This window comes from Didymosphaeria variabile (assembly GCF_027946475.1).
Source record: "Didymosphaeria variabile strain IMI 356815 chromosome Unknown scaffold_7, whole genome shotgun sequence".
In the NCBI taxonomy this organism is placed as follows: Eukaryota; Fungi; Ascomycota; class Dothideomycetes; order Pleosporales; family Didymosphaeriaceae; genus Didymosphaeria; species Didymosphaeria variabile.
The window spans coordinates 80,063-102,134 of NW_026611626.1; the positions used below are offsets into that span (position 1 = coordinate 80,063).

Below are 22,072 nucleotides of genomic sequence, written 5' to 3' on the forward strand. Positions count from 1 at the left end.
CCGCCTAGCAACTCCTGCTTGGCGCACGCGACCGCCTCAGGATTCGAAGCCGGCGCAGAAGAGGCCAGCACAGCGTCTTCCCGCTCTTCAACGACATAGCGACGCCGGCGCGGCCCTGCGGCAAGCGTACCTTGAATCAGCCTGACAAGCGGAGTTTTGCAGAAGCGCGGCGCCCCCCAAGACGCGGAAGCTAGCGATCTTAGCTGGTCTCGAAACGCTTAGTGCGCAGATCTGGGGAATCCATCATCTCTCCCACCAACGCTCACGAGCTCACGACAGCGCTGCTCTCGTTGCGCCGCCCTCACGCCTCTTCCGCTGCCACCGCCTGCGGCACACCCCACACACGCAGCCGTTCTTCTCCACCGTGCTCCTGAGCCCGCCCTCAACATTCCGCAATACGCCCGCCGCTCGCCCTTGCTCCCCGTTTTGTTTGATGCGTTCCCCGTCTGGCAGGCACCACCATCCCTTCTTCGAACTTAGCATGCGCAGAGCTTAGAGAGCATCTCCACCTCGCACCAATCCCCAGGGACCCGCCGACGGCACATATATCCACCCTCACGCCTCACCTTGGAACGCCCTTCCTCGCGCGCCCGCCGTGCACTCCCTTCGCTCCCACCCCGCTTCTCTGTACCATACCTGCCCGCCACATAACCGCTCTTTCCTCTCAACATTTTTCGCACAATACCTTCGGTAGGCCGCCCGCAACCACGCAGAGTATGCTACTGGGTAAACCCGCGTGCTGACGCCCAGACCTTTTTCAGCTTGTACGCCGTAAGCTGCACCGCGTCGTGTTTGCCCTTCCACGAGTCTCTCGCTTCATTCTTAGCGCTCTCTATTCGCAACCCTCCCCGCACCGTGTGCAGCCTTGTTGCCTTAAGGCGTGGGTCGCAACATGGCGGGCATGGCGAACAACGTGTGTACACTCTCTACGTCGCTGCTGAAGAAACACCTAACAAGCATGCCAGGTCCGAACGCGCGACCTTAATGGCGGAATTTCAATCAACGGAGCCGATCCGGAGCGTACATCTCACACGTCGCTGGGCTGGGGTGGCAGCATCTGGAACAATGGCAGTGGTGTAGGTGCCGGCCTGGGCTCGGGCTTGAGGGACAGCTCACGTCCTCGAGGTATGTGCTAAACTCACTGGCCACGTCGCGCATCTGACCCTTACATCGCGCAGAGAACAGTAGTTTCATGGGTTCCGCAGCCGAGTCTATCGAGGGCAAGACCGGCTCTGGCTCTCTTGTCGCATCTTCCGAGTCCGACGGATGGCACCATGGTCGCAGCGTTTGGGGGGAAAACACAAACATCTCGCGAGTTCGCTCTGGGGTCTCGCCCCCCAGGAAGCGATCTCTCGCCCACCCCGAGTCCACACAACCATATGCAGACAAGGCTCCTTTGTTCCCTACCTCGCGATCGAGCGTGGGCGGCCAATCCTTCGGAACCAAATCGACCAAACCTTTACTCGACCCCACGTCCATGAATTTCACGTCTTCTCGCAGGATCGATCCTCTGAACACCACCAACTTCTCTTCGTTTGGCTTCAACCAGGATGGACCACTGCGCTCGGAAGCTTCCCTGGGGTCATGGCATGATGCAGGTTCGGTCCATTCTCCTACCGACGATAGGCGTAGCGTTGCCAATTCTGAGTACCTGGGCCCGTCAAGCGCTACCCCTTCAAGAAGCGGCAGTCTTCCGCCTTCCAGGCATGGCAACGAGCCATTTCAGTTGGGTCAAAATGTTGAAACCTACGCGAGATATGCACAGCCAGGCCAACGCCAAACCTCTTCTTTCTCCGTTGCGAACAATCGAGCTTTCCAGGAACGTAGTGGCTCTATCCAAAGCGAGTCGCTGAATCTTGGCCATCTCAGTCTGGAACAAGATGCTGTTTCTGGAGCCATGTCCCACAGACCGTCCATGAGCATCAACACATTCCCACCAAACTTCGCCCCTGCACTGAACGACGCTACTCTAGCACGCGACCCATACGATTCACAAGCCTTTGAAAGACCCAATGGCTACGCACAATCTGGTACATACACGCCTGACAGTTTCACCAACGGCAACGGCCACCTTGGCGGTCCCAACTCTCTCTTTAGGCCTGTTCAGTTCGACAGCCACAGCGCGCCCAATGGCACGGGTGTGCACCAAAGCCCTCTCCACACGCACTCGCATACGCCTCCGATCTTTGACCATCTTTACCCCTCTCGCGCAGACAACCCTTTCTCGTTGAACAGCAACAACATTGCGCTAGTGAACCAAAGGCTGGCAGGGCACAAGATACAGCAGCAAGATAATCGACGCAATCATCTGTACCAGAACCAACAGGTGCACCCGCAACAACTGCAGCAGCTTATTGCGGCTAATCACCTACAGACGAACCAGCTACGCGGTTCTTATCCATACAACCAATTGCCAGTATCTAGCCCACTGTCCATGCCCAACAACATGCATCCCATTGCGCAGCCACTCCACGGGGTCATACCCATCGAGGCGCCCAGAGCACCAAGAGATCACAGCAACCCGCCTGATCTAGCGACAATGAGCTCCTGTTTGTACAACTTCAAGAATGCCAGCAAAATCAACAAGAAATTCGAACTTAAGGACATATATGGCAACGTCGTTGAATTCAGTGGTGACCAACACGGATCCCGGTTCATCCAGCAGAAGCTCGAAGGCGCCAATAGTGACGAGAAGGACAAGATCTTCCGCGAGATCCAAGAGAACTGCCTGCAGCTTATGCAAGACGTTTTCGGCAACTACGTGATTCAAAAGTTTTTTGAGCACGGCGACCAAACGCAGAAGAAATTCCTTGCCAATCGAATGATGGGCAACATATTGCACCTTTCCAACGGCATGTATGGGTGCCGAGTCGTTCAAAAGGCCTTGGAGTACGTTCTCGTTGAGCAACAGGCGGCAATGGTGAAAGAGCTGGAAAAGGATGTCCTTAGATGTGTGAGGGACTGCAACGGCAATCACGTCATTCAAAAGGTTATCGACAAAGTACCTCTAGAATACATCAGGAAGATTATCGATGCGTTCCGAGGCCAGGTTGGCACTTTATCGGTCAACACCTATGGCTGCCGCGTCATCCAGCGGCTACTGGAGAAGGTTCCAGAGCCAGACCGAAGATTCATCCTTACTGAGCTTCACGCCGAAGGTTCCAAGCTCATTACCGACCAATATGGAAACTACGTCTGCCAGCATATCATCGAGCACGGAACACCCGACGATCGCGCTAAAGCCGTTGGACTTGTCAAGCAAGGATTGTTGACCTTTTCTAAGCACAAGTTTGCCAGTAACGTTGTTGAGAAGTGTCTCAAGTTCGGCAACAACGAGCAGCGTCGCGAGCTGATGCTCAAGCTTACAGACAAGAACGAGCGTGGTGACAATAACTTGCAAACATTGATCAAGGACCCGTACGGCAACTACGTAATCCGTAAGTCATCTACACTTATAGTCTAATGGAGATCCTGCTAACCGATATCCAGAGAAATGCTTGGAGACCGTTAATCGCAGAGATTACCAAGAGTTCGTCGCGGTCCTCAAGCCAGAGCTTGATAAGGCCAAGAAGGTCATGTCCGGCAAACAAATCATCTCGGTATGTCTGAATGTCTGCAGCAACATGAGGTTGACACTGACTCGACTTGAAGGTGGAAAAGAAAATGCACCGCAGCGACTTCAACGACGGCCTTGATAAAATCACACCAACGCCGCACGCGGTTTCTTCCGACATCGTGACCGATGTTCCGCCTACTCCTCCGCTGACGAGCGAAGCGCAAAGCCCCCAGAGCAGCTCGCTTCCGAGCGCCAACGTTTCCACGGTTGACGAACCTGTACACACTTCTCTTCCCAGTAAGAACTTCTCTGCTCCGATAAACGGCATCGCCATTGAAGCGGCCGAAAACGCTTCGTAGTATATATACCTTTCACAGCACTTCCGCCACGGCCTACGCGCATTCTTTCTGTTACCGGTTTATCACAACATGCATGCACTATTGAAGCCGCGGGCGTTCCGGCTGGGCGGCAATCAGCATGTTATATACCATCCATACTTATTCTTTGCCGTTTTGGGGATGAGAGTTTCAATGTCGTAATGTTTGAAAATTTGGGAAACCGATGGCCCGGTTTATCTCAGGACTAATTGGAGTTCCTCACTTTGTGTTTATGCAAGCACTGGCGCTTTGGGGCGTACATTATAATTAGCATGGCGTACAAAAACCAGAGGACAGGCGTGTTGGTACGTTGTTCATGAAGGTGCGGAGGAAGGACAGGTTGCGGGAGTGTTTGTCTCTTCGAATACCATATATAGGTTGGGGTGTTAGACGTGGTATGTAGAGAAACTCGAGTTGATGGAGCATCGATATGGTATCCGCTTGATTTCCATTGTTGATCTATTTGTTCAGCTACAGTACAGATCAATGCAGAATTTGTATTTGATTTTTTCTTCGCGGTTGACAACTGACACATTGGACTAGGTTCACCTAGGTACTCACAATCTTGTAGACTGCACAAAGGGGATTTCATGGCGACCAAATGCTATAACTCTGTGCATCATATTCACAGCCCCACAACTTACCTCAGTGCTGCAACCAACTGTTGTTTCTCTCGACGTTAGATTTGCTGGTCGCATCGTCCGTTTGGAACCGGACCCTGATTAACGCGTCGCGTCGGAACCGAGGGGTTGTTCCGCTTCCGAAAACCGTCTCAAGCTTCACAATTCCTCTGCGCTGCTACGTAACCATTTTGGTACCATTCGAATGTGTCCTAACCGGTAGTCTTGCTCCAATGGATAATGGCGGGCCCGCGCCATCTCACGAAGGCATCACTGCCTCGTTAGCAAAGGCCAAAGCGGAGAAAGAGCAGCAAGAGTCGCAAGGCTTGAGATCGACGACGAACGACGCGGCCGCGGCCAAGAAGCAGAGCGAGATCCAATTCAAGGCTGCGCATGGTCTATTGGTAGCATTTCTGTCTCTGATACTGTATGACGGGCCACGGGCGGGTCATCTAAGCATGATTAACGCGCTACAGAATACTCCAATTGCTGGGCATTTACCTCTTTACGAGCGGTTTCCTCCTCACGAGATTCACGTTTGACTACAAGTCAGAATGCGCGCTGCCGCCCATCGATACCAATGCGCGCACACGTACACGTCCGGTTCATCGGAAAGCGGGTGCTGGCACCCTAAAACGTTCGACAAAGCAATCATTATCCTCATCGATGCGCTTCGCTACGACTTCACGGTCCCATTTTCTACTGAGGGCCCCGATGAGAAACCCCACCACTTCCAAAATGCGTTTCCGGTTCTTTACGAAACGGCCATCGACCAGCCCCGCAATGCATTTCTCCTCCCGTTCATCGCCGACGCGCCGACCGCAACAATGCAGAGGTTAAAGGGTCTCACAACCGGAACGCTTCCGGCATTCGTTGACGCTGGATCCAATTTTGCTGGCACAGCAATCGAAGAGGACAACCTCATCTCCCAGCTGAGGAATGCTAGCAAGAGGATGGTACATCTTGGGGACGATACCTGGCACGCGCTGTTCCCAGACCATTTCGAGCCGGAACTCACACGCCCATACGATTCTTTCAATGTCTGGGATTTGCATACAGTAGACAACGGAGTTACCGACCATGTCTTTCCGCTCATGCATGCGTCCAATACGTCCAAGTGGGATGTGGTAATTGGTCACTACCTAGGAGTCGACCATGCGGGGCACCGATACGGACCAGATCATCCGGCGATGGCGACAAAGCTCAAGCAGATGGACGACGTGATTCGCCGAATGATCGAACAGTTGGATGATTCTACATTGTTGGTAGTCATGGGTGATCACGGTATGGATGCGAAGGGAGATCACGGCGGAGAATCGGACGACGAAATTCAGGCCGCGCTCTGGATGTATTCGAAGCAGGAACGGTTCGGCCGGAGCTCTCCTGCTTTCAACACTCCCCCCGGTACAGCGAAGGAAAGGCCCGTTGCGCAGATCGATCTTGTTCCTACACTTTCCCTACTTCTTGGATTGCCCATACCATTCAACAACTTAGGAAAGCCTATTGAGGAAGCCTTCATTGGTACCAAAGGCGTCGATTACGAGAACCTAGCTACTGTAAATCGACTCACAGCCGCTCAAATTCACCGTTACCAGGAAGAGTATGCTTCTGTGCAAGGTATGGACGAGACCGCGCGTGCGGCATCACTGTTGTCTCTCAAACACGCACATGAGGCGTGGGATGCTACAACTACAAAATCCAAGGCCGAGGAATACGCACGTGTCTACGGATCGTACAAGACCTACCAACAGGAGACACTTGATATCTGCAAGGCAATGTGGGCAAGCTTCGATGTTCCGCGCATGTTGAACGGAGTGACCATCCTTGCGTTCTCCTTGGTAATGTTGGCTGTCTACGCCCGTGGTCTAACGGGGGATTTGTCGGAATTGAGCCCTGTCCTTCTCTCTCGTGGTGGGATCGGGGTTGTGCTCGGTGGTTTTATCGGCTTCGGTGTCCATTTTGCATTCTCGGATGTCCCCAAGCAGCACGCTATAATATATGCCGCCGCCATGTGTGGTAATCTTGGTATAGCATCCGCCTTCTGGTACCTCAGACGCAGACTTCTCTCCGTACTACCAAACTCGATTTGGGGCTTTTTGAGCATAATATTCACGCTCCTCTTGTCAGTCGGCTTCGCAGCAAATTCATTCACCATCTGGGAAGATGAAATACTGCTTCACTTCCTGTCCACCTTTGGGTTCCTCGCTGCGCTGTCCTCTTTCCGACAGCCCAAGACCACCGACCGTGTCTTAGGCGTTTACCATTCGATATTATTCGTCATCCTTACACGCGTTGCATCTCTGTCAAGGCTATGTCGCGAAGAGCAAATGCCGTACTGCAAGAGCACGTACTACGCCTCCGCCACATCCTCGACCTCCGCAACATGGCAGCTCGCTATACCCTTTGTCGTCGCTCTTCTCTTGCCAACTTTCATTCGAGGGTACTATGAGGGGACCCTTTCCTATCAAAACTCGGCAGTGATGTGGCTTGGCTTTGGTCTACGTTTTGGCTTATTGTTGAGCGCTGCATACTGGGCGCTTGACGCTGCCGATGATGGAGATTGGTACCCCGGATACAGCGGCCTGCTCAAGACGTCAAAAACATTTATCGCGCAGATAACGATCGTGACCACCATAGCCGTCGGGTACCCAACATTCACATGGGCGAAACCGTTGCTCAACATCGAGGAGGGTAAATCCCACACGCCGCATCCCTCGAAACAAATCGTGCCCTCGGGCGGACGCTCCTCCATCGCCATCCTAGGTTACGGCAATGCCCACGGCTCGCGATACGCGCTGCTAGTCACAATCTGGTACCTAGCCGCAGCACTCTTACAAAAGCCCATGGGCGCCGGCGCGCTCGCCCTCTGCTGCTGGCAGATCTTCTCCCTCCTCGAGATCGTAGACACAAACCACCTTTCCGACAGCAGTATCGGCCCCGTCGTCCTCGGCCTGCTGGGCAGCTTCCATTTCTTCAAGACAGGCCACCAAGCCGCGCTGAGCAGCATCCAGTGGGAATCCGCCTTCATCCCTTTGCATACCATACGCTACCCGTGGTCGCCCTTGCTCATCGTGCTCAACACCTTCGGCGCGCACATCCTCTGCGCGGTTGCGGTTCCGGCCCTCGTGCTCTGGAAGCAGTCGCCCAAGAAGAAGGGCCTGCTTGGCGATGTGGCGCGCGCGATGGCCACGCACGTGCTTTTCTACGCCACCATCAACCTAGCGACGACGATGTGGGCGGGGCATTTGCGGAGGCATCTGATGCTGTACCGAATTTTTAGCCCGAGGTTCATGATGGGGGCTTTGGTGTTGGTCGTTGTGGACGTGGTGGGGATTTTTGTGGCGGTGGGAGGGAGTAGGATGAGCTTTTTGAGCGTTGGGGAGGTCTTTGGGGTGCCGTTGTAGGGGACATGTGGGAGAGGGTTTGCATGTGGAAGGACTTGATTTTGGTATTGTATTGTATTGCATGGCGCGCGCGTTTTTGGATGGTAGAAAATGGACTTAGAATCCTTGCTTGACATCTTCGTCTTGTGGCTGGATGGCGATGATTGTGCGCAAACGGTTTTGACAGCGTTTGCCGTCCACGGATGTCTTCCACGCACGCTACATGCTGAGGGCGTTTGGTCGTAACTTCCTTCTGTACGACAAGCGACGTCGACGCAATTTCCCTCACCGCGCTCACGGTCGACAGTTCTGTCACTTCAGTCTTCGACAGACGATCTATTCTTACTATATATTAGCTCCTGGGCCGGTCTTGTGCGTCTTCTCTCCTCTACCGCGTTCAGGTCCTGTTTGCTACAACAAAATTACATTCTTCGGTGTCGGCACTGCTACGGTCGCTGCTACATTGCTGTTACTCTGGTGCAGTCTCGACAAGCAATTTGCTCGATTCGGGGACTCAAAACCTTGGTTGTTTGCAACTACGTCCGGCAGGCTGGAGCAAAGGCGGGGTGAGTGCTTCTAGGTAGTGTACACACGAGAGGGTCTCCTCATTGGTTATGTGAAGGACACATTGAGACTCGTGCTAACTTCTGGGTAGGTTGGGTCGACAACATGATTGTTTCCTGCGACAAAAGACCGACCGCGCGGTCTAGCGAAGGGTCGTCGCGAGGCACACCCAATCGGCCATCTCATGATCGCTCAAGTAATGCGTCGAGGCAGGGACATACCTCCGAGTCTCTGCAACAATGGACGAAGAGAGTCCTTCGTGCGGCTCAACAGACCGGATGTATCACTGGGATTCCTACCAATCTCCAAGATGTGGAGCTGGATGAAGAAGACGACAACTACGTGCTGAACTCGACGACCACCAAAGGCTTGAAGCACCTGAAAGAAAGGTTCCTCACTCACTTAGCTTTAGCGTTTGGTGATGGCGGAGCGTGGGAGTCACCTACGATCGGATATCTCCACGAGGACCCCAGCAACCGCGTTGTGACGATCGGTATCACACGCATGAATGGCACGAAGGAGTGCGCTGGTCTGGCTAATAGTGCCAGTAAATTCGCTGCAGCCTTCACAGGCATTCATCAGTCGGTTGGAGCCAAATCGACAGCCGACTATGACAACCTAGAGGAGGTAGTCTTTCGATTGTACAGGACTCGCCTTAATGCAGCCGCTGTCCAGCTACGCCATTTGTGGCGTATCCACAAAGACAAGGTCCACGACGTCATTGCAAACATTTCAGGAATGTATGACGAAGACGTCAGTCAGGCTCGTGATGCAGCCATTGGCGACTGTATCATCGGTCTCAATGGTTCGATACATTCTCTGAATTCTTCGCCCCACACTATCTTCCACAATCATGACAAGCATTCGAAAGGCCTCATGTTCGACAGCTTGAAGCTTTTCTATGTGGAAGGCGGTTGGGTCCAAGCCAGGCTCATAAACATCTTGGGTTCCTCACTCGGCAGTGGAATATACAACGCCGTGCTGATCATGGTAAAGCCAACAAGGTCGGTGGAGATGTTTGTGCGCGCAGCCCAAGCATTTAGGATCTATTCTGCCGTCTACTTCAGGCGCGGGGATCCTGGAGCAGTGCGTTCCCGCCCGCCGTTCAAATCCCGCTATGCAGGCAATCCTGCACACCTTGGAGTGTCATCTTCGCTCTCCGCAGAGGAGCGTACCAGTCCAACTACGTTGCCTAAGGATACACAAAACCACCTCGGCGCTGATGATGAAGTCTCCTCAACCATGCGCTGTCTAAGCCTTGACAATCAGTTGGAGTCGGCCACTTTCTCTCATCCTGCAAAGGAATCTTCGACTTACCTGAGAGCCAGCGTACTTGGAGATCGTGTACCGGATCCCAGCTCGGACGCATACTATATCTTTGGGTTTGTCGCCTCTCAAGACGAGGACCAAATCCAAAGATTGGGAGGCCTGTGGAAGGCCATCATCACGAGTTCGCCTTCTGAGAAGGCAGTGTTGGTCGAAATATGCCAGGCACTAGGCGAACATCAGATCGCCCAATTCTTTGACCGCCATGGCTGGAGCGCCTTTCGACAAGAACTTCCGAACCTTGAGACCTTCTTCGCCACACCGCCTAATGAGCGCTCTTCAGTCTATCGATTGGTCCAGTTCGTCCGTATCGAAGACGGTACGTGGGAGGGCACAGAGCCGCCACGCGTTCTTATACGTGATTACGGCTTTCACCAGTGCAGACAGAGAGAGGACGTAGTCGTCCTGAAAGAGATATACCGCAAGACGCTGGCGGCGCTCAAGATGCTCGACCTTCATCAGGCGTGCGTTCGCAACAGGATTCCCACAGCAGTCATAGCTGCGGGTGTCCGATTTGAGTCTCGACACCGAAGGTTTCTCGTAAATCAAGGCCCGCGCCCGGACGTAGGATACGAGAAGATCACTGCGCCATTCGCCTTTGACCAGGGCCTCTTCAAACGCGAAAAGATACGACGCATGAGACGGAATTTTCGTCTAGATGCCTAGGGAGCGCGTGTCATCAGCAGAGTACTCGACCTCCTTCGTAGACATCTACTCGACCTTCTCTGTACGATGTGCAAATCACACATGCGAGAACCTATTACATTGGGCTCCAGGGTCACTTTCCATCGTGTGACCTCTCCGCGCACTGCGGAAGGACTCAGCATCATTACACCAGCACTGGCCACTATACTTGCAACACTGCCGCCTCAACGGTCAAGCGAGGGCATCTCGATGCCTATCTGAGGCTGTGTTACTTTGGATTTCCTTTTTAGTTTTACTCAGGTAGGGAGGTTGGACATCCTCTCCGCCAGGCTTGCATATTCCCTTTCTTCCTATTTTCTCAAGTTTACCAGCGGACGAACATCATGCATCACACAATGGTCCATTTCGGATAACCTGAGATCAAAATTCTCGGGCCGGAAGGAGATATGGGAGCTACTAGGGGATCAAACTTTGGTTCGGAAACTCATGGGAGAGCCGCTGGGGGATCAAAGTCAGGATTCGTTCCTCGTAGCTTATGTGGGAGCTGCTGTGATCCGCCCAATTCTATTCTATTTTCAATCATATACTCTGTTCTAACGTGCGCACTCACATTCCGTGGACCCTGTGGTATTCTCTTAGCTTTATCTGCCAGATCATTGTTGCGTGTTTTCCGCCTGTGTGCCATTCCATGATGTGGGTGTATCTCAACCACATAGTGGCCACTGTTCTCGCCGCTTATCATCGCAACCAGGCCATCGTCCTATTCCATCGGCAGATCATATTCCATGAGGAGAGCACGCCAGGCTGCCGAGACTGTAGAAACAGCAGCACTCGGAATGGGATTTCCTAACCAGCAGCTCGAATACGGCAGGGCGGCGGTATCTGCCTAGCCGCGTACTGTGGTCTCAGTTCGCCGGATATGCTACACCGTTTCCTTACCTGCAAGGCCGTCTGTCTTGTTCTGTCACAAATGGGGCTTCCATCCTGCTTCGTACTATTCCTCACAACGATGCCCTTGAATACATGTAGGGAGTCAAGAATTTCCATATGATGAGCTTTTGGAAGGAGCAGGCTTAGACAAAGATGGCTCCGAACAGTTCTGAGCTGATGTACGCTGTACCGAGAACCGCGTAGAAATACTACTAGGAGCAGGCAAGTTTTTGCGACAATGGGGCGCCGTGGGGCGACGGGTTAAGGAAAGGAAGCCAGATTGGCTAAATACACACATGATGACGGAGCAGAAAAGGTTAGCTCGGCTACAGACTTTCAGGAGATCGATCCTTTGAATAGTCTGAGGACCGTGCTCGCCTCATAGAGACTTGTTGCTTTAATAATTAAACATGGCCTTCTCTACGGTGTTCCAGGCTAGCGCAAGGTATCCTCAGAAAGAAAGACGTACAGCCCGCGATAAACAACCGTTCCATCGCCAGACCCCCTATCCCACACAACCTGCTACACTACCTCTCTACCGCCGGACTTTCTCAGGGTATACAACGCCCCTGCATCACAAGGAGTCGACACATTATATCTACGCATGCTACCCTTTCGCGAACAGCCTCGACACCACTGCATCCGCGACACTGGAAGAAGGACGGATCGCGCGGCAGTGCCGAGAAGCGAACTGCGAACCGCACGAAGGCCTACCTTACCTAGCATTCCCTTCCCTTCCCTTCACTCCCAGCCTCGACGTCTCACCCCGTTGACCGCTGTGCTATCCACCGTGATGCGCTCAACCATCTTCTATCCCTAACGTATCTCCGGCAAGATGCTACGCAGTACTAGATCCCGTCCGTATCTACCGCAAATATAGCTCGCTTACTCGCAGAGGCAAGGGCCGTCGACACACTTTTCATCGCCGGCCAAGCGGTAAAGAACCCGGGGGAAGGGAAGGTTGGGCATCGGAGGGAAAGGAAGTCTATGTGCTTCCAAGGCATCTTGTTTATTTATTTGTATATTTTGGACGGAACGAGCGTCGCTGGGTGACTGGGGATGTCTTTGTGTGTGCTACCTACGTTGGCTTTTGGTCTAGATTAAGGAAGAGATTCAGGATCGTCGACTGACAGCGTGTGTGCTAGATCGTTGGCGGATTGAAGCTTCACTGCTGTTTATCAGGGGAAGCGAACTGAGATGTTTCGGGCTGAGGTGGTGGCTGAGAACGAGCTAGGGGCATGGCAAGCAGGTGTAGGTGCATACCAAGAGCGGTAGGTAAGGGGCTCAACTTCGTTAAGCGCTAGGATCACAGCAGGTCTATATCAAGAGGGGTCGGCAAGGGGCCCAACTTTACTTCGTTACGAGCCCCATCGTTGGCGTACATCTAAGTGTATACCAGTTCCGTCTGCGCAGCTCTGTGTAGAGGCGTGTGTTCCAGACCTCGTCTCGAGAGCTTGTCTGCGCCCAGCACCCGCCAATGAACAGTGTATTCACTCCTACACAAGTACACCCGGCAGCGCCATCGGCACCCATCCCGGATGAAACTTTATGCCCACGGCACGATCCGCAATACCTATGTACCTCAACCTAAGCCCTATGCGCCTACACCGCGAGTCAGAAGTTGCGTTATCCGAGGATAAAACTTACCCGCCTGACTTGCGTATACCTACCTTCATGTACCTTGTACCGGTACCTCGACCTGCGTATCTACACGTACACGTCCTATCCCCCGCGCCGCCGCCGCACCGTCTACGCACTATCTCCACTACACCCGCGCTCGACCAGCGTACGCGGCGTCGGAGCCAGATTTCAGAACCGCTCGACTAAGGCTGTAGTGAATCTCGATTCAGACATCTCGTACAAACAACGCCCCGAAGGAGAGACAGTCTGCTGTATTATTCCGCGGAACGACGACGGCCAGCCGGTGGGAGAAGAGGCGGTTTAGTCATACCTCACGATAGCCGGCTTACGTACCCGCGCACACCAGTGGGAGCTTGCGGAGAGAAAGGCGCACTGCTGTTGTCAGCACTTGGCAGGTGCGCGAGCCTTAGCACTCCCGTGGCCGCGGGGCGTCTAGGCAAGAGTGAATGAAAGGCGAGCATAGCGGCGCGAAGAGCCCGATCTCGACCGATGTGGCGTCCCGGCTGCGGAGGCGGATGATGATGATGGCTTTGAAGCTGGCTTGGCTATCGGACGGACCACTGTGAAGAGGCGCAATCGCAATGGACGGCAGCGGAAAACCTTCCCGGGGGCCTACGCGAGGCTCTGTATGAGACGTGGTTCTGCATGGCGAGCGGGCTAAGGCTGCGAGATGTTGAGAGTGGACGGACAGGCTTGGGCAAGCGCTGGGAGTACGAGCGTTGCTACGCCTGTTCGAAGACAGATGCGAAGAGGGCTACTGCAGAAATGGCCTCACACGGCGCGCGCTAGAGTAGGTTCCGCTCGAGGGCTCGGTTTGGCGTGTGTAGCGTCCTGACGGAACATGCCAGCGCAACTCAGGCCAATCTGGCTGGAGGCATCTCGCAATGGAACGCGCGATGTCGTCGGTGCGGTGATTCATAGAATCGACACACCAGGATAAGGGGAGGTTATAGACACCCTTGAGCGTTGGGTCGGACGTATGCAGTTGAGGAAGGCACGGTTCGCCGGACGCAATGAGAAGGGAAGGAAAGAAACGGAACCAGACAAAGGCAAGGATGCGATGCGATGCGTCTAGATGCACGACCGCTGCAAACCCGTAGGCGAGGACAGGGACAAGCGATTGTTGCAGCATCGCAGCCTGTCTTGGGCGCAGAAGGCGCAGGTGCGGGGGTGAAGATAGTGTGCGCCGCACCCAAGACCTATTGGTCGCTTGCCCGGCGCCCCTTGACGCAGCGTCTTCCTCCGTTCCAGACTGTGCAGTGGCGTAGGGTCGCACGCTGTCTTAACGGCATCGTGTTATTGCTGTGGTTTTCGATAACGGACGTGTGGATGGACGGTGTCTGGCATCGGTCTGTACTATGGGCGGTGACGTATGCCTCCTGCGACCTGTTCGACAGTGCGTTCGCCCGCGCAAATCTCAGGCAAGGTTCCGTCCCAGGTGCTACCCCAGAATCGATACTGCAAAGACCGATTACAAGGAACTTGTCGATTGGTGCTCCGGGCGATGCCGCAGGCTGGAGAGAAGTGCCCATACAGGTCCAGAGTTTAGCAATCAACGGTGAAGCAAACTCAATGAACAAGTCCATTGGAAAACGGCAGGTGCGTTTCAGGTTAGAATGCGGAGATTAAAGCCCTCGCATCGTCTTCCCCGCTTCAAAGCTCGTGTGAGACTTTGAAGACTTTCGTAGGCCCACCGATCAGACATTGCTCGCTGCTCGCTGAAGGAGTCCACTCCATACCGATTGCATTGACCCCGCGAGCGGTAAGTTTACAAGTGTGGCTCTCTTTTTGCTGCGCTCCTCAACGGGTGGACGGCCCCAGATGGGGTACGCAAGGCCTCGACCCATACTGCGAGGCATTGGAACGGAAAGCTTGTCTCTATTCGTGGGAAAGGCTCGTGCCACCGATCAAGCTGGATAGAGATGACCTCACAAGGCTGTAAGTGTTCCCTTGTTGTCTCAGGGGTAGCCAAATTGCGGAGAAGACGGTGTCAGAATTGCAAGTATTGCTGCGACGCCGCTCGAAACCCTCTGCAAGTACATGACGTATGCTTGGTGGATGTGCCCCATAACGTGCCTGGAGATTTGGTCAGATATCGTATGCTGTCGTTGCCATTCGACTGACGCTGCTTGGAAGCGGCATATCGAATATACCTTGCTAGTCGCTGTTACACAACGCGGCGCACCGCTATCGGATTCTGGCGCATCAGCATCATTATGCGTATGTTCGGAAGACTGATCGAGCCTGGGCGGATTGCTGGAAGAGGTTGCGATCGACGTAGTAGCGCATGGTCCGATGGCTCGCCGTTGTCGTAGAGGCTGCCTCCCTCAACAACAGTGAAGCAGTGCGGAGGTTTTGGGTCCCCGGATTGAGTTGATGGACACGGATTGGACCCCGTCGCGGAGGTGGGTCTCGCGTGTAGGTCACGTAGGTCATCTTCCGTGGCGCTGGAACTCTTCGAGGGACCATCGGATATTTTGCAATTGCGGACAGCAGTATTGGGTGGGTATGGTGAAAGGCGCTCTTCCCTTTAAGTTGAGGTCGGCCATCCTGTCCTAAGTAAAATCTAGCCTTTGATGACACCATGTATACAATGCACGTGTGCCATCATCTGAGAGGGTCGTCCGTGGACCGTTATTTGTAGTTGGTACCATGGGAGGACTCGTGCCAAGCTTTGTCTCTTGCGGTCAAGGAACCACGGTTGGACTAGCTCCAAGTGCTGCGGCAGGAACTGCACTTTGTTTCGACTTCATCCCACACATAATACGCCGCGGCGACTAAAAAGACTGCGAATTCGACTCAATGCAGACGTGTTTACCTATTATGCCTCGGGGTGAAATTTCAGAAAGAACCACACGTGGGGAGGATTCCGTGGTTGATTTCGAGCACCATTGTGCTGGATGACCGTTCACCCACGCCGAAGGTTGTTCGCGATGTTACTAAAAATATTACAATTCGTATGCAGCACCACGTGATGGACTTGACATTCGCATCATAAATATCCAGAGCCGTGGGAGGTGGAGAAGGTTGAGAGGGTAATCGGTCAGCGTGCCGAGCGACCTCTCATGTTGATTCGAATACAGTTACGAGAAGGTGGAGGGAAATCGGTCAGCGTGCCGAGCGACCTCTCATGTTGACTCGGATACAATCACGAGAACGTGGGAGGTGGCCACGCAGCTGTCAAAGAACGCACCTTAAACAATGGTGTATCGTTCGATTTGTTTTACGCCCAGTCCGGCACAGTATGCCGATCTCGAGGGGCTCTGCTCTGCGGTATGCCGCATTCGGCGGCAGGCCCTGGACGATAGGTCCAAAGCTTCCAGAAGACAGTTGCTCTAGCGAGGGTGATGTAAGGGTACAGAATGAACGACGAGAGTGAAGGCGCTGTGGGTTCCCTCGGTAGCATCGATTGTTCAGGCGGAGGAAGACAGGAATGCAAGGCACCATGGACATATCAGCCCCGGCATGAAGCAACAGAGAAAGGTGGGAGTTTATCAGACGTTCTGTCCGTGGATCGAGTGACTTCTACACCACGACTGACCGATGAACCTGTCAAAGAGCTCGGCATGCCGTAGCCGGAATCAACCGACTAGAAGCCAATTACGAGGGCTCCGATAGCGTAGGCGCAGACAGACAGGCGCAGGCCCGACATGGCGTCCCGAGAAACTCTGCGAGACGATTGCCACCGGAGGCGGGGACTAGCGGAGACGTGGTTCCTGGGGTCCTCGTTGCTAATAATCGAGGACAGGGCTGGTGTTTGTGTGACGCAGGCGGATGCGCGAATGGCACAGGCCGAGTGCAGAGTTTTATCAGGGCCGGCAGGGCATGCGACGATAGCGGTGCAGGTCGCTGCGCAGGAGGCCAGTAGCGGCGTGGGAGCAGCTCTGAGTTGAACCCAGGATAGTGGATGGCGACGGAGGGGAGTCCGCCTGGACTCGCAGTCGTCGTCACATCGCGCGAGTCCACGTCCAACTGCCTCGCGGCGGCGCATTGCGGAGAGCTGGGCTTTGGTGGCCGGGTCGTGCTCGGTCGGGGCGGCGATGCGATTTGGGCGATGGCATCGTACAGGATGCTTTGCAGGGCCCAGCGATACGCCGCACGCATGGCTGCACGTTTAGATGAAGGGCACAACGGTCGCGTCGCACTGCAGCGCCCGCCGACAATTCCCGCGGGCGTGCGCCTGTCAGTGTGCGAGGCCTGGCTGGCATGGCGGCTGGGGGAGTCGCAAACTCTGCACCTAGACGAGCAGCCCATGCGGTGCCCCATGCGCTCGAGGTACTGTACAGTGTACATCTCCCGCCGCCTGGCGTCCGTGGCGGGGGCCCTCGCAGCGTCCTCGACCGCGAACCCAGCGCGCGACGCTCACGACGCTGGTAGCAGCCCGCCGGCTGACGCGCGCTAGACGGCCGCGAAGAGCGAGCCTCAGCGCGTTCAGCGAGAACAGGCGGGGCCAGCCGGTGCAGGCCAGAGGCGCGCAAGTACCTGTACAAACGCGCCGGTCGTGGTGTGTTCCGCTTGCGCACAGGCGGCAGGGATGCGTGATCTGACGTTTAGCACGGTGAGCGACGGGTGAGTGGGGTTAGGCCTCTTAGCAAAGAGAAATACCCAGGCCCGGCCCATCCATGGTGCAGCTCCCCATATCTCCTTCGACTCCTCCTCCAAGCAGCTGTGCGTCCTGCAGTTTGCATTGGCCTCACCCGACCTCGATCCAAGTCGTCCCAGGTCGCCCATTGCCCTAAGGAAAGGACCGGCCCACTCTCTCACCCACGGAAGCGCGCCTGCGCCCGCCGCAGCGTACCCCATACCCCTCTCCCAGGACGCCAGCACACTATACGCGGCCACCGTCGTTACTGCAAACCTGACCATCGCACCTGCCACTCGTCGCTGCTTGCCAATATTTTTCTGAAGACGCCGCTGGAGTATAAATACCACGCGGGCGAGCTTTCGCCAGCCGCTGCGCCGCACCCTGCATCTTTGCATTGCACAGGAGCTAGGCACTATTTCTAACAATCGTTCACACAGCACCCGCCATGGACGGGCCTTCAAGCGACGGGGACTTCTTCCCTGCCGCCGACGGTTCCTTCTTCGCGGGCTCATTCCCAGACGCCACTGTCAATCCCGAGGACCTGCAGCACACGACCAGCATATTGCTCGAGGACCTCGAGATCTCTTCCAATGCCTCCCACAACGTCTTCTACGGCGACCTCAACGCCCATGACTCCGGCGTCGACCTGAACGCCCAGTGGACGTCGCCAGTCAAGCAGGGCTCGGCCGAGCCGTATGAGCAGTTCCTCAACATGGGCGACTCCCCCATGGCGTCAAACACCCCCTCGCCTGCCACAGAAATCACCTTCAGCCAGTCCAACTCTCCAGGTGACTTTATCCGCGACCAGAGCTCTGTCAGCTCACCAGAGGCTGCCGCCCCGGTCTTCAAGAAAGACCCCGACACGCCCGAGGGAGCCGACATGTGGAACCCGTCGTATGCACCAGACGCGATCCTCATTCCGCAGTCGAGGGACGCGCCCCATGTGTCCATGACACCGGACAGGACCAAGACCCGTGCCGAAACCCAGATCAAGATGACCCTCACCATCGACCCTCTCGACAATGTGGAGCACATTAGGTTCCCCCGCAAGGCGCTCGCCAAGCCCAAGCATTTCGCCAGTGAGGAAGAGAGGCAAGAGATCGAGCAAAAGGGCGGTGTGCTGCAGATGGACGTCCACCTGGTCTGCGCCACCGCCATCGAAAACGCACAGGATCGCGAAAGAGCTCTGCGGCGAGCCGCGGGCACCGAAGAGATCCCGCGCAGGCCTGAAGGCGTGACCATCACCGAGCTAGACAAGGATGATCCGTCGCATCCGCAGAACGGAGGCCAAGTGCTCATCTGCGACGGCTGCAAAGAGCGCGAGCGCAAGCGATACGACCGCAAGAAGAAGCGCGGCGAGGACGAAGAGGAGTACCTCACGTACGAGAGCGACCGCGTCATCATGATCAACGAAAAGGAGCACAGGAAATTCAAAGAGGTAGATGGTGGAGAGGCTCACTTCTCACCCCGTGCTCGCCAGGTCGAATTCGCGATGCGCATCACATGCTATTGCCGACATCAAGAAGAGAAGTCACCTATGGGCTACCGCGTCATCTTCACCTTCACCCTGGGAAAGACCATGCTCGTGCAACACATTTCGGACGTCTTCCACATTACCGACGACCACAAGAACAAGGAGCCCTCTGCCGACGGACTCCCGCACCCCCTTACGATCCCTCAAGGTTACGGCCTGCATCAGTATCATCATCAACAATCGAACGTTGTGGTTCCCATGTACCAGTTCCCGGAGAATTATGGTATGAACGCTTACTCGCAGCCCACGACACCCATTGTGGCGTCACAATTTACCTCTCCCATCTCGCCGATGGACACCTCGTTCGGCCAAGGGATCTCCCAGTCTATGCCACCGGCGATGGCACAGACGATGCCTCAATCGATGTCTCAATCAATGTCACAATCGATGCCTCAATCGCTGCCTCAATCGATGCCACACTCAATGGCACAGCAAATGACTCAGCCAATGACAACATTAGCACAGCAAGCTCGCCACCCTCCAGCTGCATATCAAACTGCTGGGCCAGCGAATGCCCCTGCATATGCAAGACATCAACGAGGTCACAGCTACTTTGACACCCCGATGCTCAGTCCAACATCGCAGATGGGATTCGGCGAGTCGCATGGTCTTCCTCGTCCCCAATCAATGGACAACTTCAACTTCAACCCCCCATGGATGGCCAACAGCGCAGATTTCCCGCAATACTTCTCCTCCGCCCCGCCCTCGGCCGGAGGCACGCCGATCAACCTGTCGCGGCCGGCTTCGCCCACCTGGGAGCAAGGCCCCAACAAGAAGGGCAAGACGTTACGGTGTGTTTACTTCTACGTAGATGAGTAGCTACGCGTGCTGCGGCACTTTTCCTTTTTCCTTGATGTTCTGACGATGTTACGAGACAGGATTGTATGACGAACGGGCCGTCTCGCCGACGCACGACCGATTGGGCGAATTATTGATATAACGTGGGGTAAGCATTTTCACAGGCGTTAAGGTGGTATTTTCTTTTGGCGGGTCATCTCTTTTTACCGGGTCATGAGCGATGGGTTGGGCGGCGGGATTGGGACTGGGTACTGGGTTACGGAATGGGTGTTATCACAGAGCGTCACATTTTTATCAGCGGGCGATGCCTGCTCTACGCTGGGTCACAGCATCGACTGACGCCATCGACCGTCACGAGGTGTTCGAACTCGGAGGGGCGTTTGGGACGATATTACACGATAGGGTTCTTCGGTTTTGACATTCTCTTCTCTGGCTTCGCGGACATAGCTTCTTCTTCGATGGAATCGCGGTTATAGAGCGGTTACTAATTTTTCCTTTGGGTCATCTGGGAAGGTCTGGAGAGTTCATCCATAGAGTATCTTGTAATAAGGAAAGGGATATGGCTGGCAACAGCGCGCTGGCAGCATAACCATCGACGTGCATCCTGCGTGCATCTGCCGACCTTATGATGCGTGCCTCTCTCTCACTTTACAGCACTTGGACATGAGTGCTCGCTCGCTGCCTCTCAGAGACATCTCCGCCTCTCCGTCGCCCTCCCTCCGCTCATGCCTTCCGCTCAACCGTAAGACTTGACCTGGCCTCCGCGCGCCCGCTAAAAAAGCAGGAGCATCGCGTCTGGCTGCTCACGCACCGTTGCTTGAAGCAAGCACCCCGTAACCAACGACCCATACACGCAGGTGGAAAGTCCCCGACGCTGCAGCAAGCGTCACATGGGCACGCCTCGCCCGCCGAGGTACCTAGGTACATTTGCCTTGGGTACCGAAGAAGCGGGTGCACGGGGTACATGCATTTGTTTTGTGGACGGGGCATGAGGAGGAATTAGTTGTATGGCGGAAGGAATGGAATGTACGCGGTTAGTTGCTTTGCTGTATCTGTAGGCTTGAAGAGAGCGTTGGTTTCTAGGGAAGGGTAGTTGTGAAGGGGTTAGGCGATGCGGTGGGTTGCGCGGGGGAGGTACTATGCTGTGTCTGTGTGGATTGTGTGTACGGCACATGCTCACAGCGTATGGATATATGTACCTTCCTTAACCCCCTCCACGTCCCTATACCAAAGTCGAGTCGACCGCCAGCAAATCACTCCAGTATCCATCCGTACTAGCACCTCACTTCCTCAGCAACCTAGTGTATCCTCCCGCCATCTCCGAACTTACCCTCATGATTCAAATGCGGCGCCGCAAGACTATCTCAATTGCACGCACACACACACGCATCATACCTTCACGCTTCTTCTCGCACTGCTCTGACTCCCACCGTCACACACGCAGTGTACCAACCGGACTAGATATCCCAGCGGAAATATCTACACTCCGCCCTTAGACCCGCGCGTGCGTGCGTGCGTGCGTGCGTGCGTGCGTGCCCACGACACTACGTGCCCCCAAAGCGGCCGCCAGCATCCCACCGGGGAGCCCTCCGATTCGCGCGGCTGTCGGGCCCTGCATAGGTACGTACATGCTCCGCGGTCGATCAGAGCGTTGGCGCGTGGGGGTCGTGCTGTGCTGTGCTGTGCTGTGCGGTTCTACACATGTCCGGTAAAGGTGGGAAGGAAAGAGGGCTGTGACGTGATTGCGGGTGGTCTACGCGTGCTTCGCGGGGATGCTATAGATAGAGGAGATTAGTGGGATGGATGGATGGGCCGGAGATACCACAGTAGACGAATTCGGATTCGGGGGGTATGCTTGAGGTGCAAGCGAGGGGTGTACGGAACTGGGCATAGCATGGCATAGCATGGCTTTGTGAAAGAAAAAGAAGAGTCAGTCGAGGTTGTTTGTTTCCGAAAGGAGATCTGCACGTCTCGGATGGGTGGTTTTGAGGCCGGATGGGGTAGGTGTGTGTGCGCGCGGGGCTTCACGAGCGTTTTGTTTTGTGCACAGGGAGGGCTTCGCACGTGTAAGTGCATGTGCCCAGGTGCGTCCCAGGTGAGGCGGCTCCACCTG

The 22,072-nt window shown here is 55.0% G+C and overlaps 3 protein-coding genes across 3 annotated transcripts; all 3 read left to right on the forward strand.

The window, feature by feature from the left end:
• Positions 1–958: 958 nt before the first annotated feature.
• On the forward strand, positions 959–3,915 carry PUF3 (mRNA binding protein puf3; the record flags this gene model as incomplete). The annotated part of the gene is made up of 4 exons (XM_056217928.1): positions 959–965; positions 1,179–3,437; positions 3,490–3,599; positions 3,652–3,915. 4 exons carry the CDS (start codon positions 959–961, stop codon positions 3,913–3,915), a joined length of 2,640 nt encoding a protein of 879 aa, XP_056067193.1.
• Positions 3,916–4,786: 871 nt separating this feature from the next.
• GPI13 (mannose-ethanolamine phosphotransferase gpi13) lies at positions 4,787–10,492 on the forward strand (the record flags this gene model as incomplete). Its single annotated transcript, XM_056217929.1, has 5 exons — positions 4,787–4,980; positions 5,030–5,145; positions 5,202–7,785; positions 8,420–8,502; positions 8,592–10,492. The coding sequence occupies 5 exons, from the start codon at positions 4,787–4,789 to the stop codon at positions 10,490–10,492; spliced, it is 4,878 nt and encodes a 1,625-aa protein (XP_056067194.1).
• Positions 10,493–18,072: 7,580 nt separating this feature from the next.
• Positions 18,073–19,980, forward strand: SPT23 (SPT3 Dosage dependent suppressor of Ty-induced promoter mutations-like protein; the record flags this gene model as incomplete). The annotated part of the gene is made up of 1 exon (XM_056217930.1): positions 18,073–19,980. The coding sequence occupies one exon, from the start codon at positions 18,073–18,075 to the stop codon at positions 19,978–19,980; it is 1,908 nt and encodes a 635-aa protein (XP_056067195.1).
• Positions 19,981–22,072: the final 2,092 nt, after the last annotated feature.